The sequence below is a fragment of the Aythya fuligula genome, chromosome 8 (assembly GCF_009819795.1).
Source record: "Aythya fuligula isolate bAytFul2 chromosome 8, bAytFul2.pri, whole genome shotgun sequence".
Classification (NCBI taxonomy): Eukaryota; Metazoa; Chordata; class Aves; order Anseriformes; family Anatidae; genus Aythya; species Aythya fuligula.
Genome location: NC_045566.1, coordinates 5430952 through 5458433, shown reverse-complemented (window position 1 = coordinate 5458433; position 27482 = coordinate 5430952). Strand labels below are relative to the sequence as shown.

The window sequence follows — 27482 nt, the reverse complement described above, 5'->3', positions numbered from 1 at the left end:
TATGCCCGTTTCTTAGAGATTGCCCGTATCCCTTTAAGGCAGCACAAAGCCCTTCTTTATAGCGGTCTTAAAATGACCTCTTAAATTAAGACAGCAGGGTCAAACTGACCACACATTATCTAGTGATGTACTCAGCTGTTGCCTCATAACTTACAGATTTGTTTATAGCTCTTGTAGTTACAAGGAAGACGTTCCTCAGATCAGTGCGGCTTATCTTTGAAAAACAAGTCTCTTTTCAATAACTAGCATATCTTGGGAAAGTCATATGGTAATCCTGAGCCCACCTTTGTCTTGCAGAGGTTGCAAGAAATGATCAGTATCTCCAAAAGGCACCGTAAGCTGCAGATCTTTCCCTGCCTCCTGCCCTCCCAGTTAGCTGGCAGATCATTCTAGAGACATCCAGAAGAAAAAGAAAAGAAACAAAACACCTCTAAGGAAGGGTTCGGTCAGCCTCCATTGAGAACATTGCTGTTTACACCTGCAATTAGCTTCCTCAAGCATTCATCTCTACACGTATTATCCCTCTGCATCAAGTCCATAAATAGATTCATTTCTCACACCGTGCGTAGGGAACACAGGCAGTAAAATAAATAAAATTTAAAAAGCCAAACAAACAAAATAAACAGGCCAGCGCAATTTGAGAACATTTAGCTTGTAAAATCCAATCCTTAGCAGTTGGGACATGCCAGAACTAGAATTTTGTACAACCTCAGTTCACGCCTACTATACATGAGTTATAACACTGGCTTATAACATGGCCCCACAGTCATTTTGCCCAGGGATCCATATATTCAATGCACTGAAGATAGCGATTGCTGAATGAGCAGCTAGTCACTCTTCTGTCTTCTCTTCACTGGCAGAGCATCTGGACCACACATTGAATATGTTTACTGCACATCAGCCAAACCCTGCACAGAATACAGAATTACTCGCTCTCTCCAGGGCATTTCTATGGTGTCCATCACTGCAGCAGCCTACTGATTTGCAAAGACTTAGTTATCATTATTCGAGGTGAGAGAGGGTGGGGTTAGACTGAGCCCCGTTTTACAACAGAGGCCCAGAAGCCAAAGGCATCCCTTTGTTTTGGGTGCTAAGCTTGTGACATTGACTGACTGCTTCCCTCCACCACCGGGTTATTTAGCATTTCCCATCACTGCGTATGGCAGAACACGTTTCCAGCTCCATCAGTTCAATTCAACCCTTGATGTCCCAAATGGAGCATGGAAGTCTTGCAAATAATGACCACCCTTGAAGAGCAGAAGTGCCAGACGGGCTCTGTGATAAATGCAAGGACAAACCATTTCTCCCTGGCAGCGCTCAGCTTGCACTAACTCTAGGACCGGGCTTTCCTCTTCCTACAACGCTCTTTGCAGTTGCAGGTACGACTTTCCCTGGGCCCAGCAGCTACCATCTGCAAGGCAACAGCCCCCAGCTCCTGTCCTGAGCAGCTCTGTGCTCAGAACAAAACCCAACCACTACTGTCACGGCCCACAGCCTGGCACTGCCCGAAACAACCTTTGAGCTCACACCTCCCTTCGTGGTCCTCACAACTTGCCCTGAAGGTATCCACCCCATGGCACTTACACAGATCCTGTAACAACCTTCTGTTTGCAGAAGGCTACATAACCCCCTCCCTATTCCTCCAAAATTCACTGCGGGGCTCTCCCCATACCTTTACAGATGAGATGCAGTTAAACACAACAGCCAGCCCCAGCACTGTTGTTTGGGTAGTCACGTACAAAAGTTGGGTTATTCAAGAAGCAAAAGGCAGAGCCTGTGTTTTTGGTGTGTTTTTTGGAAAGGGGAAAGGGAAGGGCTCACTATTCACTCAGCACTTAGTTCCTCTGATGACTGCATGAGCACACACACACGCTGTTTAGGCCAGTTTTCTCTGAAATTCACCCTCCTGATTTACACTTTAGAGGATACGAGAGAGAGAGGAAAAAACCCTCCTGTCCCATCACCACCTATGAGAAGAATCAGCTAGTGTATCCAGCAGGCCACCCAGGGCACTATTCCTCCTTGAGCCTGTGTTTTTGATCGCAGGGCAGACTTCTTCAGAGCTGTTCATCTCGCTCCTGTCTGACTAGCTCTGCTGTCGTCCCGAGCTGAAAGGGGCGGTGTTTCCCAATTCACTTTTTGTCTTCTGATTTCAGAGAGCAGTGTATGTTTTACTCTCTTTCTCAGAGCCTGTTTTGTCCAGACACGAGGGAGCTGCACAGCTCGTTTGTACTGCAGCTCCGTCTGAAGCTGATGCAGCACCGGATGAGATTTGTCGTGTGCCCATAGCTGCAGTGCGGGGAATCAAGATGGTGATGTGGGAACATCCCCCTGCAGCACCAGGGCTTGGCAAAAACACTCCTCCAGGTACAGTCAGAGCACCCAGACACATTTGATCCACACAGCAAATACATCAACAGTGCCACAGCCAAAATCTGCCAGACAACAGGGGAAGGAATGTACATGGGCATTGTGGGGGTCCTCCAGTTGCAGTGTCTGTGATGACCCCACACAGCCCCCCAGCTTTGTTCCATGCTGGAGGAAGGTGGGGAGAGGGCAGCTCCGGGCCTTGGGGCAGCAGGAGCAGCACGCACAATGCAGCCTCTGTTCAGAGTAAGCAGCGACAGAATTGCAACCACTTCATTTCAAGGGTGCATTCAGGCCCTGAGCATAACTGGCATCAAGACAACTCTCCAAAGGGGTGAAACAAGGGAGCAAGTCCAGCAGTGCCCTCAGATACAGGAGCGTAAAAGGGCTGGGGCCACTGTTTGCTCACTCAGAATTGTCAAAGTTCTGTCTCAGAAAATGAAGCAGGACAGCGGCTTGTTCTGATTTATAAGGGACTGCTTCAGAACTAAACTCTCCAACTCATTACTCAGATGTAAGGGGAAAACAGATCTGAACAATCTGCCTACGTCTGCAGCTGCAGCTAAAATAATTTCAGGGATTGTTGACTGCAGTTAACCTGTGGGGAGAGGCGGGTAGTTCACAAGGCTGCCAGAATAACAATCAACCAAACTCTATCAGCTTCACTTGTGCATGTAGTAGGCAAGCCAGTGAAAGTGCAGCTCAGCTTAGAGATGATTAAACAGATGAGAAATATTATCAGGCTTCAGGGAACAAGTTTAGCTGCAGTTACATAGAAACCAACTGTCAAAAGGCTTTCTGATTTTTCCTCATTACCCAGAATGCAGAAAGGAACTCAGGAGACCTCCCATACCTCTCAGAAGTTTCACAGTGATTGTTTTCATGTTAAGACAGAAGTGTAAAGGGACTTGAAACACCAGCACAGTTTGCCACAGGAATAAAATTATTCCCAAACCCCAAACTGGAGTGAGATGTTATGCACTGGAGTTCTGTAATCCAGATACTGCAGCTTCAGAGGGCACCCATCATACACTCTATATCCTTGTACACTTAGATCCATGCGCACAAGACACTGTTAAAGATTCACTTTTAAGTAAAGGCTTTTTTTAAAAAATACAAAAAATAAACACTACACTACTAGAATTGTAGCTTTTAAACCACGAAGCAATCAGCTTCGGAAAGCTCTTCTGTCATACCCGGAGAATGCCATGAATCACACGCACATTAGCAGATGTCGTGTGCAAATCTCTGCTGCAACACGAGGACAACAGACCTCAAGCACTTTGGCATCAAAAAGACGTCTGCATTTTAAGCCTCCTGCTGACAGCCATAACACTGTTAATTACAACTTAGAGCTTACAGTTGTGGGAGTGTTGCACAAAATACCAGAGCAATAAAAAAAAAAACATTCTGCACCTGTTTTAATGCACAGAAAATTTATTTGAAACTCTCAACCAATGTATTTGGGTCAACAGTTAACACCTGAGGTACTAGCTAAAGCATCATTTAACTCCAGGTGCACGTTGCAATACCAGCAAAAGAGCAAATTATTTAATAACCAGACGGGCAGAGGTTTTGACGTAAGTCAAATCTGTGATACAAGTAAACCTTGGGGAAAACTTTAAAAAACTTTGTGTCTAACCCTAAATATAATGAAAGGCTGGCCAGCCCCGTATGGTGTTTGCTGTAAGCCACCCCAAAAGGAATATAGTGGATATTAGAACTATATTCTTTTCACTACCAACTCAGCCTTGAGATACAACTACTGCAGCTACCTCTCAGCACTTCATATTCCATACAAGTTTTGTGTAGACATCACAGTAACTGGAGTCAGTTTAAAAATAGAATCGTTCCTTCAAACAACTTTGTCAGGTTTGCTTACGAATATGGTTTAAAAATGCTTTTAAAAAATCGTATTTCTCATCAGAAGCTACCAATAATGTATATTTTTTTTGAGATATCTGGGTATGTTGTCACAATGTCACTACTTGGGAGTTTTACCACATAGAGTAATGTTTCCTGGATGTTTCAGGGTAGATCAGAACTGTTTTCTAGGTCACCTTAGAGATAAAATCCAAGCTGATAGCTTCAAGTAGTATTTGTGCGTTAACAATGCTTTTCTGCACAACCATTTTGCCCAGAAGGAGTATTTCCATCTGACAGAAGAGAAGGATGTTTTATTCCTTGACACATCTGTTCCCTATCCTTAAAGTACATCCTTCATCTGCACTAAACGTACTATCAGCTGAATTTATGAAACACTCAGGCACATTAAGTACCTGTAAATCTCTACTCAGCCCTTTATCAAGAAAGAATAGGAAAAGAAGGCAAGGGGAGAGGGACAGTGAGGGATCTGACTGGCAAAGTAACTGACAATCTCAAACATCACAGTCTTACATGAAATAAGAGCTGACACACTGACACTCTCACCTGTGAGTATTATATGTGAGATATTAAAAGAAGGCAAGATGAATTTTAAAACATTTTATTGTACAAAAGACGAACCGATCCAAGACTGAAACATTTTCTACAACTTTAAGAGTTTTATTCTGCAACTCGTGCTTCTACGTGCTTTTCCAAAAAGCCACGATAAAACAGCTCAGTAGTTCCACCTTCTTCTTACCAAGAGTATTGAACCAACTGTAGCTGTATCAAAATCTGTTGTTTATTCTTTGTATTCCAAGAACTGCTGAAGTCTTTTCTTATGTTCTGGAGACACTTGCACTGCACTAAAAAAGAAAACACAGAACATAAGGTTTTACATTAAATGTAATACACCACAAAATAAAGCCTCAAGCCAAAACTAAGTATACATTGAAATAAACAACTACACTTGAGCTGAAATTTAGAAAACCCAGCTGTATGAAAAACCCACGTTCCAAGAAAAAGAAACAAAGGTAGATATTAATAATTAAAAGTGTCAGTTCTTAACCCCAACAGCTTTCACTACTGAAAGACACTTGTCCTCAGAAACCTCATCCATTTCTTTAGCCATGTAAATCACGGAATCATATACTGACAGAACATCCTGAATTGGAAGGGAACCACAAGGATCATTCATCTCCTGGCTCCACAAAGGACGACTTAAAATTAAACCATGCATCTGAGAGCGTTGTCCAAATGCTTCTTGAACTCCAGCAGGCTTGAAGCCTTTTCCAGTGCCCAAATGGCCTCTTGATGAATAAACCTTTTCCTAATATCCAATATGAACTTTCTCTGATTCAGCTTCATGAGCAATTGTTTACCTTGCAAGAATCATTTAAGAAAGAATCTCTCAAAAATGATCTTTCCCATACATCTAGTGCTTCCAAACTGAGTGACGTTTCATCCCCACAGAGATGGGCAGGTTCTGAAGGATGTTTCAGTCCCACATATTTAGGCCAAGTATAAGAGTCTGCCTGCTGTGACAGCAGCTGAATCAGACAACCAAGAAGGGTGGGAATTTGATTATTTGGGGGCTCCACAGGTTTCTTAGAATTCTCTCCCCGCTAAACAGATATTTGTCTCTAGCTGATTTACTTTCTTTTCAACAGCTACAATTTATTAAATGAGTGGTATTCATGAACCACATCTAAAGAGTTCATGAAAAAAATCACTAAACATCTGCCCAGAAATCTTTGGTGAAATTTCTAACATGGAACATATATCTATGCAGTAATTTTGTAAGGTTGACCAAGCCAAAAAGTACTAGAACACCATGTCAGAATAATGTCCTAAAGGGATTCTTGCACAAATATCCATTTTTTTTAGGTTCTACAGTAAGGTTTAACTGAACTAAATTTAGCAAGCAAGGAATCATGAAGCAGTTCTTACTTTAAGTGTTCTCCAAAGACAGTAGTTATCCGGTACAGCGCTGTTTTCAGAGATGCTCTAAGTGCAAATCTTAGCGTTTTGTAAGATGTGTCCACCAGACTTCCCGAGATCCTGGGAGGTTTGCTGGAAACATGAGGCAGTTTGAAGTGTCTGTCTACAACCTAATTGAGAAAAAAACATAGATGAGCTTATTTCATCTGTTTAATTACTTTATAACAGAACTAGCAACATGTCTATGTTAAATAAAGAACAAAAAAAGAAGCACGAGTTCAGAAATTCACTAAGATATGCATCTAGGATCAAGCTTTGTATTTAAGACCTTTCATTTCTAGGCCATCAATATGAGCACAGAAACATGCTCTGTGAAATAAGAGTCTCTGATTATGAGTCTTAAAAGCTAAGCACAGCACACACACTGCAGTACAAAACCATTGCTGTTCTTTATTACATGTTTCCTTACAAAAAAAAAAAAAAAAAAAAAAAAAAAAAAAAAAAGTTGCATTCCCCTTTCCTTCCCCCCAGTGCTGGATCTTGGAATAAATGACTTACACCAAAGAGCTTCAATAACCTCAACATTCTTTCCAAGAATCTCCTCCATTAAGGAAGTATAAAATGTGTATTCCAATAAGACATGCATGCCTTGAAAACACATCTGTTTGTTTGTTTTTTTTAATACTCATTTCCAAACCTCGATAATTTGAGCAATTTCAGTAATGCCTTAGTGTTAGTAGAGAAACACCACGCTGATCTTATCTCCTGTAATTTGCAGTATCTCCAAATGCTCCGGGTTGCACAAGGAATTGTGTACAGCAACTAAAGATGAAGCCCTAACTATGCTTAAAATATAGTAAGTCTGCTGCATCCCTGAAACAAGGTTTAACTGAACGCTTTGCACCACTTATTTTTAAGTGAACAATTCCAGTAAAAAAAAAAAAAGTGGCTTCTACATTTCATAAATCTAACGAGGTTTTTATTCATCTGTTCCATATTGAACATAGTGGCTACTAGCTGTTTTGTTTAGGTTAACTGCAGATGAGAAGCCGTTTATGGCAGTGACAACTTTAATGTTATGATTGGTCAAATATAAAATTAACAAAACTCCTTCTCCTGTAATAAACTTGTTCAGTGGTAAGGAACAGTTAATGGTTCTCACCTCCTGAAGCGTCAGTAGAGTATTCAGGATAGCTGGCAGTGTCGTTTGAACAACTCCAAATTGGTCTTCTGTAAAGGAAGCTGCTACCAGATGAGACAGACCTTTGGGGAGAGAAAAAAAGTTCATTATAATTACAGGACTCTCAACCTGCGAACCATTTACAAAAATCACATTTTTGCCTGAAGATTCTATTAATGTGGTGGAATTCTTAAGACTACAGGCAAGTAACAGGCACCTCAGCTTTGACTTGCTTCAGGACTAAATCAGACACTGGTTTGACGGCTGTACAGTTGCTTGAGATTAATAAATGAAGTGATATGGTAAATAAGATAAATTTTAAAAGAGGATTGGCTCCCTTTGTACTCCTCTAATCGGAACTGTACCTGACATCAGCCAAAAGACAAAACCTGTTTCACAATCCCAGCTATACAGAAACATTTCTGGATCATTTAGTTTTCTGTTCAGCTTGTACAAGAACTTTACTACTCTGAAGGGAAATCTGGATTTAGCTTCCCCTTCTTGGTTTATTACTTTATCATATTTTTTAAATTGTACAGCCTAGCCCCTTGGCCCCTGTTACAACACAGATAGCACTTCCCACTCATTTGTGAAGCTGTAGGTATTATTCTCATCCGAGAACTGTATTTCTTGGCTCATCACCTTCAGTCTGGCACAGCCTGTCTTATCTGCCCATAAAACATCTAACCTAGGAAGCTGATCAATGTTTGCACAGTCTAATACTATAAAAGATTCCATAAACACTGGTGTTTGCTCTTGACTTTGAAACAAACAAGAAAATCCTGTTGTGCAACCGCATACTCACTGTTATTTTAAGTCTCTCAGGACTATCTCTTCCCAATTATTTTTTAATTTATTACTTAAGTGCCTCCATCACTCCCTCCCCCCACTCTCTGTGATTAACAAGAGAAAAATTCAGACCCTTTTTACAGAAGGCTTAATTCCTAAAAACATCGTAAGTTTATTACTGAAACTAATGTAAAAGAGATTCATGTTGGAGAGAAGCAACAGAAATTAAGTTCAGGAATTGCTACCAAAGCTCTACAGAACAAACTAAAGGTGCAGAAAAGCTGGGAACAGAAACTGCTTACCTTCCAACGCCCAGATGTGCATTTGGGCATCGGAGAAAACAGCTTGGATGGAAGCCTCTGGATGCTGAGAAGAAATCAAAGCATTCTGAGTGCAGTGTCACCAACATGGCAGGTTTCAATTAAGGTATTAGACATTTGACAGGGTCACCTCCCTCAGAAAAGATCCGCAAGGCTAACAAACTTTCAGGAACGCATAGAAAAATCTGATCTTTCAATAAATCAGTTTTTTTGTGGCAGGAGCTGCCCACAAAACAATAGCTACAAATTGGAACTACCAAAAAAAAATTAAAGCATATTAGCTAACAAGCTTCCAAGGGCTAAATAAGCAATATAACCCCTCCATTCCTATTGCATGGTCTTATTTGATTTAGTCTCCATTTCAATCTAACTGATCAGAAAACACTGCTGTACACGTAAGCATGAGTCATTCTCACATGCACAGATAAAATCTGCATATAAAAATATGAGTTTTGCTTGCAGGAAACATTTACAACTATGAAAAACAAAGATCTACTGTAGAGGAGAGTGCTTCTGTAAAACTTAACTGAATCTTGTTCAATTATGTGAAGAGCAATGCTCATTTGTTTTTCTGCATAAATGCTATGCAGGTTTAGTTTAAGCTCTCCAGTGCACCTGAAAGGCAGTAGTTAGGTTAGTACGACTATTTCAAAATGAGAAATTCCCAATATTCCCCAAAAATAAAATTAACTGTCGGAAAGAAATTAACTGGATTCTAACTTTAACTAGAGGCCCTATCATCTAACAATTAGCATACAGAAACAATCGCATTTTTATGTTCTCACTTGTGTTTTACTACACAATACTTTAAGCAAAGTGCAGTTTATAAACAGCCTAGTTTAAACAAGTATTTGGATTATTTTATGCGTGTATAGAATGCCTACTGCAGTAGGAACCAGTCACAGAACCATTCAGGTTGGAAAAGGCCCCTAAGATCATCTAGCCCAACCTTTAACCTACTACTGACAAGTCCACCACTAAACTGAGCCACTCCACTATTTCCCCTCGTCGTAGCACTTGGTGTGTGAATCTCACAGTAAAAACAACAGTGTACATATGGAAAGCCTTAAATTAAAGAGATATCATTTTATAATCATTGCTACGTGTAAGAAGCACAATGACAAAGCAGATCCCATCTGCTTGTTCATTTATAGACCATGCTGCTCAGTCACAAAACAAGCCCATGACTACCTTGCTGAAGAAATACATTATCAGCGCTCGTCTTGACAAGAAGTTTTTTATCTGAAAAGAAACAGAAGATTAAAAATATTGCATTTATCTGAAGGTATGCACAGTTGGACCTCCTCAACTCTACTATTTTTTTCCATAGTAAAAAAGAATTGGGTGTGGGGGGAAAGGTTTTTTTATTAAGTTATATAAGATAATTAGAGAAGGAAGTGTTCATTCAAAAAAAATGAAAAGTTCTTTCAGCAGAGGGAACACCTAAGCTGTGCTGGCTGTAACTTATATCTGTGCTGCAACTCTTACTCTACCTGTTCTTGCTTGTTCTGAAGCCATGTGTAAATAAAGCTGGGCTGTACCGCCTCACTGCCAACTCTTGCAAGAGAGACCACTGGGAAGGATTCGTGGTGGGAACCATTCATTTGCAGACCTACAAGAGAAATGCAGTTTCTTCAAAAAAGCAGTTGCTGTCACTTTAGTCCTAAAGAGATACATCTGTACTGACATTTGCTATAGCTATGACTAGAAGGCTAAGGACAAGTGGAGTGGAAAAGTGTCTACCTGATCCTGATGTCCACAGCTTTGGTCCCCTTCTCATAACATGAGGACTTTGGACTGATCCGTGCCAAGGCGAGTTTAAATCCAGAATTCCCACCTTGGAGGTTAAAGCAGGTGAACTGAAAGGAGAGCCGATATCAGACCCAGGTGATGTCTTTGAAGGTATTAGGGGTGATTTAACCAGGGATGCCATGGAGGCTCTGTGAATGACGTTAGACCTCTGTGACTGGAATGGCATGTCTTCTGTCACCGCAGCTCCTGACAACACAAACACACTGCGTGTAAACAAACAGGCTGGCTCGTGTGCAATAGGTAATGGGTCTGCTATTTGATTGCTATTTCAACAGCTTCTGTATTGTCAGAATTTTCATTAACAGACATTGTTCCCACTGTGGTCTTGCAAAGTAGTAAAAATCAACATGAGTATGAAGCATTTTAAAAGTTCATCAGTTAAGGGAGAAGATCTTTCTGGACCTCCCCCCCATTGCTAACTAGCACTACTATGTGCTGGTGTGTATCAACGTAAAGTGTACTTTTAGTATTAAGTACCAGAAAACAAAGCTGCTTAAGGACAATGTCTACATAAGAATGCCAATTCTTCCTGATTCTGCTTGGTGAGTTAGAAAGACACGTCAGTGTCAAATTCCAAGGCAACAGCAGCACTAGAAGAAATCCATCTCTGACGTGCCAACAATTCCCTGCTGCTCCCAGGACAGGAGCATACTTGTGTCCCAGGCACTGACTGCTACGGGATTCGGTTACCTGGCAGCTCTCGTGCTAACACAGCTCTGCTGCCAGGAACGATGCCTGAGTCCGTCATGTGAAACACCCCAAATGCCTGCCAACCGCACACAGCTCACTCAGGTCAAACTGGCTTTTCTTTCACTACCGTGATACTCGGTAAATTGCATGAACATATTCAAAGTCCCTATAACAACAAAACAAAGAGCAATTTTACCATCTTAAACTAATCACAAGAGCAGCCACACAAATTATAAACCTTTCTTGGCAAGACTGAAGTTCTCCCTGTACTAGGCTCAACCACTTACTTGAATTGCGATAGTTACTTTCTTAATTAACGCAAGTGTGGAAAAATACACTGTATTGAACACGTCGCACAAAGCAAACCAAGCAAGCATGCTCTTTCAAAGTTCTCCATTTATTCTGGGGTTATTGCAACAAGAATAATTGAAATGAAACTGTGGGTGGGAAGTGTTTGTTTTTATTGTTTCATTTATTTGCAGAAAACCCCACTACTCATTTTTCCATATAATTTAATTCCCATTAACATACCTATGTGTAATGCATAGGTATTTCCATGCTTTATAAACTCTTACGAGCATCTCCTCACAATACCTGGAGTCTGTGGAAGTACTTTCATCTCTCCTGCTTGCTGTTTTGCTCTCCCATTTGCTGCTGCAGCTTCCTGCTGTGCGATCAGCCGCTGGGTCAGATCAGTTAGAAGACTCAAACACTCCCTTGATATTGCAGTCCAGTTGTGAGGGTGCCCACCTAGCAGTATGCAGACAAAATGAAACGCAGTAGGCATGTTTGATCCTGATGTTCATCACTGCATCTATTCTGACAGTGCACATTTGCTCTCAGCTTAAGCTTCAAAGACCATAGCACCATTCAATTTCTGAAAAGCCACAGTGTTTTCACTGTGACCATTTATTTATACTGAAAGGAAAATGAAAACACGGACAGATTCTACTCCCTGTCAATGACTAACTCTAAAAAAGACTTCAGCAAAACCCATTAAGCAAGTGGGAAACGCAGGCAGTTTGGCCCATCAGATTTGAAATCTGCCAAACAACTAAAATGAACCAAGTGATACCAATGGTGATGGTAAACAATTCTGAAGTAGTGCAAACATCAGAATTCCTGATGAGGTGCCATAAAGTTTTTGAAGTCTTTTAGGCAGTTTCACTTGCCCTTCTCTGCCCTATCTTTGTATATAGCAAGAGGCTTGTGTACTAATTAGAATCATAGCCATTGTTTGCTTTCAAAACTCCAGTGGTGACTCATTATTTATGCTCAATTTAATCTCACATCTGACCATTAGGCTTACATACACATCTGTTAGATTACTCAGTTTAGACTATTTGATTGGTGATGTCAAGAGGACCCTGCTTTCAATACTTTAAGACCTGTGTTTCCTCATGGCTGTCATTTAAATCAAACAACAGGGACCGATATTTATTGAGTTTAGTAGATGAAACAATATGAATACAGGTAATTAAGCATTCTTTTGGAACAAGCATCAGAGAAATGCTTTTACTTATGAGGTCTTCCAGCTTACATAGCATACATCATAGCATTCAAAAAAAAAGACTAGTCAAAGCATCAACTAGCATTAAAAAAAAAAAAAAAAAAAAAAAAAAAAAAAAACATGAGAGCGCTTTTGTAATTACCTGGCTGACTAAGGCTAAAGACTTCCTGCCGTCGAACGGGGGAATACTGGGAAAGCAGCATCAAGTCTTGTAAGGCTAAGAACTGCAAAGGAAAACGTTTTAGTTCACACAAAGTCCAAGTGGGTTCCTTAAAAACTGTAGTTCCACAAACAAATACAATCGCTAATGGAGACAAAGTTTACAAAGACTAAAACCAGCACAGTGACAAGAAAAAAAGAGGCAGCAAAGGACTGTCATGTCCCTGGAACCACTTTGGATGGAGCTACTGAATAGAGCTTCAGAGAACATTACCGTTCTTTAAAAATGACCTACTACACTATTTTTTTTTTAATTTTTTTTTTTAATCTTAACAGCTAACAACGCAGACAGAAGGAGCTCAGAAGTCTGAAGACAGAACTGCTTTAGCAAGCCAGAGCTCAGCTGCAGCGTGCCATACAGTACAAAACCTAATACTGCTTTCTTCATGTAATTAAGTAGTTAACGCGGCAGTCCAATGACAGCCAGATTTCTCTCACTATGCAAGACCCAATTATAAGCTAGACACTTCAGTAACTGCTGAGATTATAAAGTAGACTGTGCTGTGCTGAATTCTTCCCCACAGATCCTTTGATAACACAAAGCTTAAAACAGAATTCAAACGAATTGCAGCTTATTATACCTTTAGTTTTATCACAGATCCATATAATCATTAAGTATGGAACTTCCACGTGCAGAATATTACCTTCATTTATGTGATGCTTCTTACATGAGGTCAATTTTATTTAATTATAACCAATAAATTTGATTAATGTCTACCACAGACAGACCAAAATTCTTCTCCTTTACTCACAGATTTCAGTTGTTTTTGTATTACTGTCTTTTCAGAAAAAAAATCTCAATTCCCAACAGAAATATGGAAATAATTTTTAATTTCAAGAGAGATCACGTTAGAACTCAAACATAAGCAGTAGGGGCAAAACGTTAGAAGTGTACAAAGCTATGACAAAATTCCTGTTTACTAGACAAAGACCCAAAGCTGAAAAAATTAAAACAAAAAATATATATTTTTTTTTAACCTTTTGTATTAGCATCAGTTCAAACTAGCACATTTGTTGCAGACAAATACATCTCACCTCTAATTAAAGTAGTCTGTCTTTTAGTCTGGCTAAAAGTAGTACAGCATAGTGAGCACCAGCAGATGTCACTACTAACCAAGTTTTCACCAAGTGAAACTGCCTTGTTGAGTGTTAAAGAACTAAGAACCGGTGCCGCAGTTAAAGTAACTGCTACACAGAAGATCACAGTTTCACAATCACCTTCCTAGCACACATCTGTCCAGGAAGATGGTGGAAGACCACTTACCTTTATAATCAGGGGAGGGTTGCTGTTTAAGATTTTAGGCAGGCACTGGTCTGTCTCCTCAGCAAAAGTTGGCTGAACAGGAAAATGATGTGTCTGAATATAAACATCAGAAGCTGTGTTATTCAGAGCAAAATGTAAGGAAAAAAGCTTATGAAACACCACACCTGAGCCGCTACTTGTTAGAGGAATGATGAACTACAAAAGCACATACACAATTGCTTCAACTTTCTGTAAAATAGCTTTGAAACTTAACAGAAACAGCAATAAAAGAAGTATACTCTTTACATTTAAAACCGCAGTCTTAGAAAATCCAACTATATTTATCTTCAAATACCTTCCACGTATCCATATAGTTAGGTGCATCATATTGCTACAACAGTACTCTAGAATACGTCTGGGGAAAAAAAAAATCTAGTAACACCACACACAGAAACAAGACAAATCTACACTATACATCTGTCTTGTATAGTGTAACCAATATGCTGAAAACCAGAGGGGTTTCCTCATCAAGTAATGAAAGACTTTAGAGTTCCTCTCTTACACTGTTTCACTGATACACTAAGAAATTCTTAGCCATGACATCCACATTCTGTGCTTTAACAAATTAGTTCTTGATCTCGCAGCTACATTGTTTAAAATGTAAAGTACAGTGCTTAAAAGTTTTATCAAATATTTCATCTTTTTAATACTACTACTAAACACGAACGAGTTTGGGCACAGATTACCTGTCTGTCCCACGTCACTGAACTTGTATTACAGACCATTGTATTTTCTCCTCTTCCCTTTCCAACTACAAAATGGAAATTTATAATAGCAATTGCTTTCAAAGGGTTAATAAAGTGATTTTGTGTAGAACTGATCTAAGTTTACACCTTTACTGCCTTTTCAGTTAACACACTGCAACCATTTGCAAACAGCTCTGGAAGTGTTTTCAGCTAATCAAAAATTTCAGGCGAGTCAGCTTATCTTTTGTTCAACAGTCAAAAGGGCAACATCCATTTTATACCTTCACAACTGGATGCTTCTTTTCTTTTCCATACTTTTGTAACTGATACAATAATTAATGACTTACAACGTCCACTGACACTTCAACTATTATCCTCTGAAACAGGTTGTTCACACATCAGAGCTTCTGTTCAGCTGTCTACAGATTCTGACATCATTATAGCAGTTATGCTTGAGTTGTTGGTAATTTTTCCATGTATAATCACAACATATAGTTTTTTCCACATATAATCACAACAGAGACCTTTTAAAATTAAAGCTAATACTCCAAGAAGCACTGTGTAACTTTTCATCCCTTAAGAGTGCTTCATAACAGTACATTGGCCAGGGATTTAAACTTCTCTAGTTTTCCAACTGATATGCAGTTTAAGGAAGTTTTCAAAAAAAAAAAAATCCAAGTTAGATGAACACATTTTCCTCTATTCTTACAAAGAAATACCTGGATTAGCCAAATATCAAAACCCCAATTCTCTGCTGGCAAGACTTTCTCCTCACCCCACTACCCCCCATCACCATCTGATTTATTTTTAATAAGATTCATTATATATTTAAATGATCTTTTTTTAGCCATATTAATTTGTAACAATGATTGAATGAAAAAGCAAAAATGTATTAATTCCCAAGATTGCTCGAAGTCTATTTTAATACTGCGGCCTGAATTCTATTAACATGTCTCTGCTTAGGAGAACTGTGGATTTTGATGGCTTGTTGAAATTTGACATTTCCAGAGCTTAGCTCACAGAACACTGACATCATTTTCTTCTCTTTTCTATTGAGAAATTGGATTGAGAGTTATGTGTTTCCTGGATATATTATCTTCCCATGTAACCTGCAGCTGTTTGTCACAAGTCTTTGGATAGGCTCACACTCAAATACAAAATCATGGCATGGGAACATATGCAGAGACCAAGCTAACAAGTCCTGCCAGGCGTTAAAGGGCCCTGTGCTGGCACAGCATCCTGACACCCAAAGAGGACAAAGAACATGGGGCAGTTTCTATGAAGTACAAAGATACTTTTTTGAAAAAAGAGCATCTGTGAAACACTGTATTATACCTTCAGCATTGTCAGCGAATACTAACCTCTGTAGCATAGATCTTGAAGAGTAACCAGGCAATGTACCAAGTAATCAGGAGAAATGCACCACATAACCAGGTATGGTAGAACAAAGAGAGGTCCAGTAAGCCACTCAGAGTGTCAAGGGGATGCAATTTACTGCAGAGAAAACATCGAGAAGATACAAATATTTTTATTACGGAAGACAGCTATAGTAACCTGTATTCTTGCAATTGATGCTATTGTAGTTGCCTTTTTCTTTTCCTCCAAAAAGTTTCTTAAAGATGCTATGGGATCCCATTTCTTTAATTTTTCAGTAACTGATTACATTAAACTAAAATTACTGAAATTAAGGAAAAAATAATACTAAAGTATTAATGGCCACAGTCACTTAAGGTACTAAGAGCTCCAGCTTCCCCATTTTAAGAGAAATGATAGCCAAATTTAAAATGCAAATATGCTAAAAATACACAGAAGCAGATAAAACACATGTGAGATTGGGAGAGATCAGCCTCTTTTAGGTTTATGAAAATAAAGATTATCAAAGAGGATCTCTTAACGACCATCTGTAAGATGATTCCTGCTGGGGGGTGGGTTGGCTTTCTTTGGATTTATTTCAGAAGCTTCCAGTGCTCCCCAGGTTCTGCACTGGGAAGTGAGGAACAGAATCCTACTAAACACACACACAAAAAAAAAAAAAAGTTGCAAAGAAAAACCAAGTTGCTACGCTGGACTACTCTAGGAAAGGGAGCTGTTGGCAATATTCTCCTGTAAGTACTGTAAGCACAATGTGTTACCCACCTGTCTATGTGAAGATCCATTGTGGTACTTATCCATACTTTTGGGATATAACCTAGGGGAGAAAAAATACAAAACAACAAAAACAAAACACTGAAACAAGTAAAACACTGACAAACGTACACAAACAGGCCAAAAAAAAAATCAAAGTAGAATGCATGTATAGAGACAGAATGGCCTCGTAACATGTGTGCATTAGACAACAATCTGCCTTTGGGTTTTCTTTGTTTTGTTTTTCTAAAAAATAGGAACAAGAGAATGAGAAAAGGCTTTGGGACAGCAAATTTACAGTGAGATGTAGATCTTATGTCGAGTTTTCTTGCTAGCTTCTCAGCAGTGGAATTATTTCCATTTCTTCCCTAACAAAAGAGGGCTAACATTAATTAATATTAATTCTCACCACAGCTCAGGCAGCAGCAGAGTGCTTTTAAGAGAGTGGAAATTGATAGAGATGCACTATAATTGTAATTTATCCCCAACGTAAATAAAATGGAAACAATTCTAGCATACTTTCACATTATTTAGGAGTATAACTACAACCATAGCAAAAAAAAAATCACTGATTTTTAGGATGTCCAGCCCAATCATCTCCATTAGCATAGATTATTCACTGTACTTTTAAAGAATAAATTTTGGACTCAGTTAGAAGGGAGGCATATTGCTTTTTTTTCTCCCCAGGTTTCTCCCAGTAATAAAAAATGTATTTAGAAATAGAGCAAAAGCGCTAATTTTTGCTTTAAAATAGTAAAAATATACATTGAAGTCATACCCACTGCCAGTATGTCGGGTTCAGCTCTAAGACTGCATTCCCAACACCAGGCAATGGAAGGAGCAGGCCAAGGCATGGAGATATTTATCCATGTTATAGAAGATTTAGGAATATTTAAAGAAAAAAGGGAATATAAATTACAGTTGAAAACAAAATTTTTCATTCGCACTTTGGAATCTTTTTGAGTATTTTCAGGTCTATGATCTTTTTGACACAGATCAGGACAGACACAAAAACAGCAGCCAGGTTTTCAAACGCAGACCTGTAAAATGCTCGCTGGTTAGTTTGGTAGCTCTGTGCGAGTTATTTCACAGCTGCCTGTAGTGAGCCTTCCCTCACTGAAGAGACCAACCAGAGACAATCCTCTGGAGGAAGACCAATGTTTCAGCACAGTGTCCAAAACCACAGATTTTCAGGCTAGAAAATTACTGTTCCCCACTGTCTTCATGGAATACTGTCACATTCTTACAGTGTTACCAACTAGATAAGAAATCCTTACAGAAGGTGCTAATCTCCTTGGAGAAGAAACATTTCTCAGATACTAAACAAAATTCTAAGATGCTTTAAGAATTAATACTAGTGTATGAGCACTGTGCCTTTTCTCACCATTTTAGAGAGCTGTTACATCTCTTTGCTTAAATAAGCCTCTATACCTGCAGCAAGCTACTTGAGGGGCTGAAAAATAGCATAAAATGCCTGCCTGCCTGAAATACTCAGTTTTCAAAAATACAGGAATTAAAAAAAATTAGAGAACTTAGGAATCCTTACCAAAAAAGTAATACGCGACACAGAAGTTTCTGACCAAATACAGCGATTCCGCACAACTGTGTTTAACGAGGAGAGGCAAAGATCTTCTGAAACGTAAGTACTTGTATTGCTAAAAACAAAAACATTAGTTTAATATTCTGCATTCACAACAAAGCAATGAAACGGTAAAAAAAAAAAAAAAAAAAAAAGACACTGTACTTAAACACTCATGGTCTAGACAAATTTTTTAAAAATAGGTTAAGGCAATGCTAAGTACTACTTATTCTCCCAGGCTATTTCTGTCATTTTATAATTTTCTCTAGTTTTCATCCCTTTCCTTGTAGCAGTATGAAAACAAAGGATAGGGAAAAAGTGGCTGTATACAATGGGAAACAATTTAAAAAGCTGCCTAATGCAAAACAAACAACAGGGACATTTCATCTGCTAGATTTCAGGTTATATAAACAAGTGTTCCATTAAAACACCGGGAAAATTCAGATATCTGAGTTATGTTGTCAGTAATCCTCCAAGCAGCAACAGCGGTGTAATACTGATGCCTTTCTCCGTGCAAACAAATTGCATCTTTCCAAAAGAACAAAGCAACCTGTCTGACACTGTATGTAAACGAAGCAAAAGCAATTTTATTTTTTATTCAGCTAAGCTGCATTTACAGAAAAAAGAAATAATATTTGAATAATACAATTCTAAAAAATACTAACTAGAGCCATCACCAAAATGATGCTCGGTGTGCTGACAAACCAAATGGTTACAGATTGACTAAAACGTGTTCCACCAGTACAACCAACCTTGTTTAAAGGCACATTTTGCCAAATTGGTTGGACTGTAAATCTAGGAATCATGCAAAGTTAGCGGCTGCTGGGACTACATGAACAGAAGAAATATTTCTGAGCTGATGTTTCACAAGTGCCCCTTACCACTTCTCCCTGGTAAGATTTCAGAACTGCTAGAGGCCCCTCTGAAGGAATTAATGCTATTCCTGTTTCATAGCATCACACACACATGAAGTAGCTTTGGATGTTGAGTTTTAAGCAAAATTCTATATGCTATTTAGACTTTAAATTATGTCTGATTTTTTATTTTTTTTAATACTCATGATTTGCAGCTTTTAGGTGACCCTTATTGTCAAATCCTAAAGTTAATGATCAGTTTGTGGATATTCTCTGTTTTCAGCAGCTCACTTTCCGCAGTGATCAACCTTAATCAGCTTTCAACACACAACAGAGGGGCTCTGTCAGTCTGGATTTCTATGTTCATTTGAAAGGTGCTGAGCAGGAAGAAGGAAGGTGAACACCACTGGCATCTGAAGCTATGCGAGTACACGCTTCATCTATTAGTGAAAGTTTGCCGACAGCTGGTACAGCCATATTAAAAAAAATAAAAAAAAAATCAAGGCTTTTTTTGTCAGTTTCACTTAGACATGTCTTTCTGCAAAGGTGTTTAAATCTCTTACCTGTATAATTGGAAATGGCAAATAATTCATATTGTTAATAAGATACAAGAGGCTGTAACTGTATCCAATGAAAGCTCCAGAAAGCAGAAAAAAGAGGTGATACTCATTTAGGCACATCTGAGGAACAGCATTTTCTGGGCTAAAACAGAGAACTTAATATTAAATCAAAGCTTAAAAAATAAGTAGTCATTCTAATCTTCAGAAGTTTGAATCAGAAGTTCAATTTTACTCTCCTGATCAGTACACATGATGATATCTCAGTAAGTTTTTTTTTTCCTAAATGATTTGCTCATTTTTGATAGCACTCAAATTTTAGCCTTCTATTTAAATAAAGGCCATCAGTAAATGCACTTTGTAACATAAATTCTTTGCATAATTTATCCTTAACACTCACGATTACCTTTCTGAAGGTGTGCAGGGAACAGCAAGAAACTGGAACTTCCCTTTTGTCATAACCGCAGCGCACCAAGCAACCAGCATTCCCATTACAGCATGAACAGCTGAATGGATAACTTGCTGAGGATGAATAATTTTTCCTATCAGCGCTAATCGGGAGCACGGTATCGATGGCACAACTGTAAATAAAAGCCAAAAGTGAATTTTCAGTGGTTACTGATAAAAATACTGATAAAAATAGCTTCTCCCTACATTAATTTATAAAGAAATCTGTCAGTGCTAAGTACACTGAATGTAAACGCAAATCTCTTAAACGGCCATCCCTTTTAAGCCAGGTTTTATAGCGAGTTCAGCAATGTGTATAACCCACCTGCATAGAATTCAACGTTGAAGATGCTTATTACTAGTATCACCACAGACATGAGGAGGATACAAAAGATGACGTACGAAGTATACAAATCATTGAAGGAATCTAAAATAAGAAGAAAACAATTATGGCTCAGAAAATTGCAGTAACAAAGCAGTGACATTAACAGACATTTAACAGAGTGAAGGAAGATACACACCAGGAAGATAAGAAACTCCTGACAAAGTGATATTTTTTTAGATGTCTTTCAGGCCTTTATATTTTCAAAGGGGAAAAGAAATCAAGTCTCTCTGCCTCAAGCAACTCACTGCTCACAGGGATCAAACTTCCAGCTAAATACTTCCCTTAATTTTATGGGCGTACACTGGAGGGAGAGAGTCCCCCACATTGAACATGGTCTTTTGGGAATTCCACTTGAAATTCAAAGCATTATGATGAGAGGAACCCGAAGTTCTTCATGGAAGGAGCAGTTGCCCATGGGGGAAAGGGGAAGTGCATTCAAGTACTCAAAGCAGAGGGCTGCTTCTATCACCTCATGTTTTTTCTCTGAAGGATATACTTGCTTGTTATCGCTACCTAGAGAAAGCCACGGCTCTGGTGGTTGTAAGTAACACAGAAGTTTACATCTCAAAGCCTGCACAACACTTAGCAACGCACAAAGAGGGGCAAGGCAATGCCAGGCAGCCCCTACTCATCGTGAGACCGAGCCCAACACAGAGACAGGACAAAACCCACAGAGGAGCTGTGGTGCCCGTGCCACCCACCGGCGATCCAGCGCAGCGGGCGGAGCGGCTGCGCGCGGCCGAGCAGCACGAAGGCGGCGGTGCAGGCGGGCAGCAGCAGCACGGACCAGGCGACGGCGGCCGCCAGCCTCCAGCCCAGCACCTGCGGGAGGCAAAACAGCGTCAGGGGGTCGGGGGGGTGCGGCGGGACCGGGTGGGGGGCAAGGAGGGGGTCGGGGCCGCGCTCACCTGGCGGAGCAGCGCCCGCTGCCGGCACGAGGCCGCCGCCGCCGCCTCCATGGCCGGGCCCGGCCGCCCGCGCCGCCGTTCGAAGCGGCCGCCGCCCCCTTCCGCTGAGCGCTGAGGCGGCTTCCGGTGCGAGGCACGCCGGGAAATGAGCGGGAAAGCGGCCGCTAGGGGGGGAGCGCGCCCAGGTGTAAGGGGGAGAGGGGGCGGGGAGGACTACAAGGCCCAGAATGCACCGCGTGCCTCTGGGGGTAGGGGGCGGGGCGGGCTCCCCCTGAGGCGGGGAAAGACCCCCGGGGGGGGGGGGGAGGGGCACCTGTGGGGAGTCTGAGGTGCCCGCCGACCCAAACCAGCCCCGTTTTCAGAATTTTAAGTTTTTTAAAACATTTTTGACAGTAACACGTGTCAAAAACGGTATTTTTGTGTCCCCATAGGTACACAGAAAGAGGAAGTTAGCACGCAGGAGGAAAGATTCTCACACTGACTCATGCAAATAAAATCGTGTCACGGCTTTTAATGATCATTTTTGTCTGGCATAGATATTTATTTAAATCTAACATAACTTCTACTTAGGGAATATTCTGGTTTTTCACATATATGCTTCTGGATGGTGTGCTCGCGGAGGCTTGGCCGTGGCTCATCTCCTGGACTCGCTCCCCGTCATCGCCTCCATCCCATGGGATTTGGGATTTGCCTCCCTCCGGCAGCGCGCCCGGCCAGCAGGGAGCTGAGGCTGAAACCACGCCACGGGAGGAATGCAGAATGCAGACCGGGTGTACGGCTCAGCCACAGCGTCAGCCCTGCGCAGAGAGCACACCCATGTCCCTGTACACGCAGCTGCTGCTCCAAAATACCACGTCACAGACACCACGGGGGAAACACTGCTTCCTTCCAGCATTAAAAGCAAAGGGGAACGCAAATATAATTGATTTTTGCTTAAGTTTGACCTCCAGAATTAAATTCTAATAAATACTTATTAGAAAGGACTAAAGGCCGCTTTTGAAATGACCTGAGGGATAGAGAACATTACCTAAATACATGTTATTTAAACATTTCTTTGTCAAGAGTAAGCCTTAAATGAAAGAAAGGTAATTTGTCATTGTTCCTCAGTCTTTCACATTTTTATGGCTATATTTTAACATTAAAACTGGAAGAAAAGCTAATAAATGTTATTTATATGTGGATGCCATTTGGCAGAATCCAGCTGTTAAACCCTTTTCTGGAAAGAGTTTCAAAATATCTGTGTCCCTAACCAGAGGATAATGTTTTCAAGTGGTTACAGAAGAAATCTGAGATTTGAACCTTACCTTATTTACTGAGCTTTTATTAGTGTTGTTCCGTTGTGAGCAGGGACAATAGGTGCAGAAAAATCCACTTCAGGGGCATCAAAGAAGTAAGCCTAAGTTATTGAAGAGAGGAAAAAAAAAAAAAAAAAAAAAAAGACCATTTAGAAGGAAACACAGTGCTGCCTCACCAACCCCCATTTACACTTTCCACATCCACTGTTCATGGGGTACTAACACAGAACTGAAACAGAAGACTTCAATTGTTTCTAAGTGTTTTTGTCAGATTAGAAATATTCAAAATAGTACTCGAAACAGGACTTTTAAATGTAACAGCAGCCAGCACTTAGCTTCTCAAGGCCTTTGAAATGATCTGTACTGGAAAAGACAGGACTGCAGAAATTTACTTGACTGTTTGCTGATTAACAGATGAAGCTCCAGGCAACCTATAGGAACAGGAACTCCCAGCTGACTCCTGTGTTTTGCCCTCTTCCTGCATGCTGAGCAAATTTATCTATTCTGGAAACTGAAGTGGGGTCAGAACTAAAGCCAGTACCGTATCATTCCGCTTAGCGCAACAAGGAGACAAAACATCATTTAAGTCCTTGACATTATGCATTTCAGTAGCATCATGGTCTTCTGCTTTCAAAATGTTGATTTACTAAGTTCTGGCAAGTTTGTATTTTTATATATTAAACTCATAAGCACACACTATAAACTGAGCATTTAATCATTTTAAAGGATTAACTAAGCATAGTATTTGTTGGAATACGCTGTCACTGGATACAACAAAGATTAATGCTTTGCTGACACTACAATGAATTCCAGATAAAAATTCTGTTCTGTGAGTAATTGTGTTTTAAAGCTATCTTCATTATTGTTTGTTATTGGCACTGTCAGTCAGATTGGCATACATTTTTGAAATAATGAGAGATTTTCCTTTGGAGCCTTTTCAAAGGTACTTCTTGTTTCTTGATTAAAAAAGACTTTCTAGCAACGAGCCAGCCCCTCCCTCCCTGCACCGTACCATGTTGCAAGCCCCAGGTAATAGCGGGTTAAAGAGGAAAGGCAGTGCTATACCAAACAGCCGACGGACAGCAGGGCATGGAGCAGAATAATGGCCCCCACAGTCGCCAGCGCAATCCTCCGGTTGTCATCTCTGACGGCAGGCCAGAAGGTCATCACCAAAACAGACCCCGAAAGGCACAGGGAGAACATCACCAGGACCCAGCGCACCACTTTTTGTGGAATAATCCATAAAATCTGTAAGGGAGGAAAACAACCGTCAAATAGACTGTGTGAAACAATGATTCATTTATTGAATGCATTGTTCTCTGACATTTCACCACGTCCAGACAATTTGTGCACAAATTAACTCAAGCTTTATTTGAGGAATGAACAATGCTAATAGCAGCCACAGAAGCAAGAAGCTTTACTGGCACGCATGACAAGTTCACATCCCCTGAGTTATCCCTTACTTGGATTTGCTGCCTCTGGGGAAATGACCTGCCCCAGACTTTTTGGGACCACTTGATGCTAGACAAGCTTGAACAAAAAGCTTTGTTTTAGCCAAGCTAGATGAGCAAAATTTGTCCATTCCCCAAGACTTTGACTAATATGAACAATCTTGTAAGAAATAGCCCTGTTTTTAAACCAGGATGTTTTTTCAGGGCATGTAATGTAGGGACACGCTCCTTAGGCCATACGTACCGCTGTGGGGATATAAACGAAGAGGGAGTAGCCATATACACACACTATCTCCAGGAATGAGTACGAGACGATGTTCATAACTTTACTGTTCCTCCACATCAGAAACCCCCAGAGAGCAAGGGGAACAAGCCAAGCGTATGCAAAAATTGTTGTTGCTGCTATGGACACTGGAAACATGTCAAAAGATTTAACATTGTATTAGAATACAAGCCAGAATCAAATGTATGAAGCATTCAGCATGAAAACTAGAAAGCTGCTTTTGAAATTACTTTCAAAAGGTAAAGCATAAATTTATTAATAAATTGAGAATTCTGCATTTATAACCACTTCATACCAACTATTTTGCCAGCATTTCAAATTATTTTAGAAGTAAAGAGTTCAGAAACTGTTCTATTGTCATTTTCAATTTATTTATTATACTTGGGTGTAAAATGCTATCATTTTCAGTGTGAAAATAAGAGCCACATAGGAAAGAAAATCTTTCTTAGAAGTTGAAATTCAGCTACTGACAGATACTGAAAAGTGAGAGCAGAATGCAGACATGCTGCAGGTTCATGCCCTCAATGCTAAATTTTGCTAAAAAAAAAAATTGAGAGAACACGGCCACGAGTGTCAAATCTACTCAAGTAGTTTCCCAGCAGACATCTATGTTCTGCAGGGACAGCAGTCTCCTTCAAGCTATAAGAACAGGCAAATGTAATTGGCTTCTGAGTCTGACTTCACTGGAGCACGTATCAGTTGGGCTTAGTGCTCAGTCTTCCAGAAAGTAACCACTTCCAGCCCTCGATAGGTGATGTGAGTAAAAACCCAACTCAGTCATTTCCTTTCTGAGGCCTGCAGGCTCCTGGGTGTCCACGGGCCCACGAAGGCATCTACAAAAGCACCACAGTGGCCACTGCTGGACACACGCACTAAAGCTAGAAAAATAACTATTCTAATTATTCCTGGCTGCTCTGCTAAAACTTTACTTTGCAGCTACTTTATGCTTCCCAGGAGCAAGGTTCTGCCAGTTACAGCCCACTTTAAGGACTTCTTTTGCATGTCTAAAAATTTAAAGAAAGCAGTAAGTCAAAGCTATGGCCTGTTTTTCACATCACTGCACTAGCACATTAAAACAAACAAGCAAACACACAAAAAACCCTCAGGACTGTACTTACAAACCTTTTCTGAACTCGGGCACATAGTGATACGTCGGCTTGCCCAGATGGATGAAGAAGTTTGAGAGATTGCCACTGACAGCAATGGCAAAGACAAGCGTGGTGCATATCCAAAAGGGACCTTAAAAGGAAACACAAGTTCAGTAAGAAAATAAGGCAGAATAATTGTAAAACAATACAACTCTGAATGCTTAGTGCAGAAGAGAATGCCTCACACCCCATACCTACCATAGAGGTCGGGATTGCTGCGGATATACAGCCTTACAAAGTTCCTCCCTGGTACTGGAAAAACAGAACCCTTGATTCGGTCCAGGACCTATGAAAACACACAGATTTGTCTGATTGGAAACATGGAAAAATGAAAAATCCTCAGTGTCTGGATAAGGCATGGCTCAGATAACAGTTCTCCTCCTCTGACGAGGAGCATTAACCTGGTAAGTGTCCACATCGAAGAATGTCTGGTAGTACTCAAACGTCCAGAACGGGGCACTTTTCTTCTGTCCCGCAAGCAGCTTCATGGTGCAAAAAAGAAACGTGGAAAACGTTACAAGCACGCAATTTATGCATTCGTGGTTTGTTTACACAGTAGTTAAATGACCATAAATGACATCATTTATAGCACAGGCCTCCTTCCGTGTCACAAGCTCCCTGACTGACAGCTGCGCTAGCGGAGCCTTCAAACCCTGGGCGTTTCAAAGCTTCCTGCCCTCCTGGCGGAGCCACCACCCCCAGAACTGACAGAGACACCGCGCTGGGCTTTCAGCTGCTGCTGTGCCAGTTAGTGAGCACATCTGCTTGGCTCAAATCACCGCGATTTATCTACAGATAAATGGATAGGAGAGGCTGCGACAGCTGAAGAGCCCAGGCACGTAAGGCAGCAGGGCTTTAAATCACCCGGCACAAACCCCTCCGGACACGCTCAGCCCTCACCTCCGTTTTATCCGAGTCATCGGTGCCCAGCAGCTCGTCGTCCTCCTCCCTGCCGGGCTCCTGCTGCCGGCCGCGCTGGCTCTTGGTGCCGTCGGCGGGCTCCTCGATGCTGATGGTGGTGGCGTCGGGGTTGGCCGCCAGCAGGCTGGCCGCGTCGGCGAACTCTGCGAGCAAGCACAGCGCGGGCCGGGCAGGGCGGTGAGAGGCTGCCCCCACCCGGCCCCACCCGGCCCGGCCCCGCTCCCCAGGCCGCGGGTTGGGCTCCCGCCGCCCCTCACCTGGGAACTGGAGCCCGTCCGCCGCCGCCATGCAGCCCCCGCCGAGCCGCCGCCCGGCCCGCAGCCGCCGCTCTGAGCGCTTAAAGGGGCCGCGCACGCCGCGCCCCGCCGGCCAATGGGAGGCCGCGCTGCTCGCCTCTCCTCCCCCGCCCCTCGCGCTCCGGAGGAGGCTCGCGGCGTAGCGCTGCGCGGCGGCCAATCGGAGGCGCCGCGGCGCTTCCTGTTCCGGCTCCGCCCGCGCCGTTAAAGGGCCCGCGGCCCTGCCCCGAGGGGCGGATGGAAGGCGGGGTTGGAGCCTGTAAACGTGGGGTTATGGGGTGGGACATAAAAAGTGCCTGCTGGAGGGCGTCTTACGGGTATATACACACAGCTTAACGTGCTTGTGTAGGTGTAATGCCCCGTGTGTCAACATACACAGTAATATATGGGTATTTCAATGGATACAATACCGATTTTTATATGCTTATATATAAAATATAGTCTGCATTTTGCAAATACAAATGCAGTGTGTATTTTATATATAAATATATATGGTAATATATATGTATTTTAAAGTATTATGTGGGTAAAATACATTATTACATATATCATAT

General features: G+C 41.1%; 2 protein-coding genes across 4 annotated transcripts; both read right to left on the bottom strand.

Annotated features, from left to right (window-relative positions):
• Window positions 1-3826: 3826 nt before the first annotated feature.
• NDC1 (NDC1 transmembrane nucleoporin) lies at window positions 3827-22571 on the bottom strand. Its single transcript, XM_032192231.1, has 19 exons — window positions 22562-22571; window positions 21535-21698; window positions 21328-21448; window positions 20567-20668; window positions 20201-20375; window positions 19801-19939; window positions 18351-18459; window positions 16817-16868; window positions 16042-16174; window positions 13956-14048; window positions 12615-12696; window positions 11557-11712; window positions 10204-10458; window positions 9954-10072; window positions 9652-9702; window positions 8443-8506; window positions 7334-7434; window positions 6181-6341; window positions 3827-5096 (listed from the first exon to the last, which is right to left on the bottom strand). Exons 1-19 carry the CDS (start codon window positions 22569-22571, stop codon window positions 5033-5035), a joined length of 2151 nt encoding a protein of 716 aa, XP_032048122.1. The 3' UTR covers window positions 3827-5032.
• Window positions 22026-26941, bottom strand: YIPF1 (Yip1 domain family member 1). 3 transcript variants are annotated; one of them, XM_032192728.1, is made up of 9 exons: window positions 26890-26941; window positions 26612-26775; window positions 26113-26193; window positions 25910-25997; window positions 25686-25802; window positions 24525-24691; window positions 23895-24077; window positions 22839-22930; window positions 22026-22331 (listed from the first exon to the last, which is right to left on the bottom strand). In XM_032192728.1, exons 1-8 carry the CDS (start codon window positions 26918-26920, stop codon window positions 22844-22846), a joined length of 918 nt encoding a protein of 305 aa, XP_032048619.1. In that variant the 5' UTR covers window positions 26921-26941; the 3' UTR covers window positions 22026-22331; window positions 22839-22843. The 3 variants fall into 3 exon arrangements, with proteins under 3 accessions (XP_032048619.1, XP_032048621.1, XP_032048622.1); XM_032192730.1 differs by having other exon boundaries at window positions 22026-22264; XM_032192731.1 differs by lacking the exon at window positions 22026-22331 and adding an exon at window positions 22352-22419.
• Window positions 26942-27482: the final 541 nt, after the last annotated feature.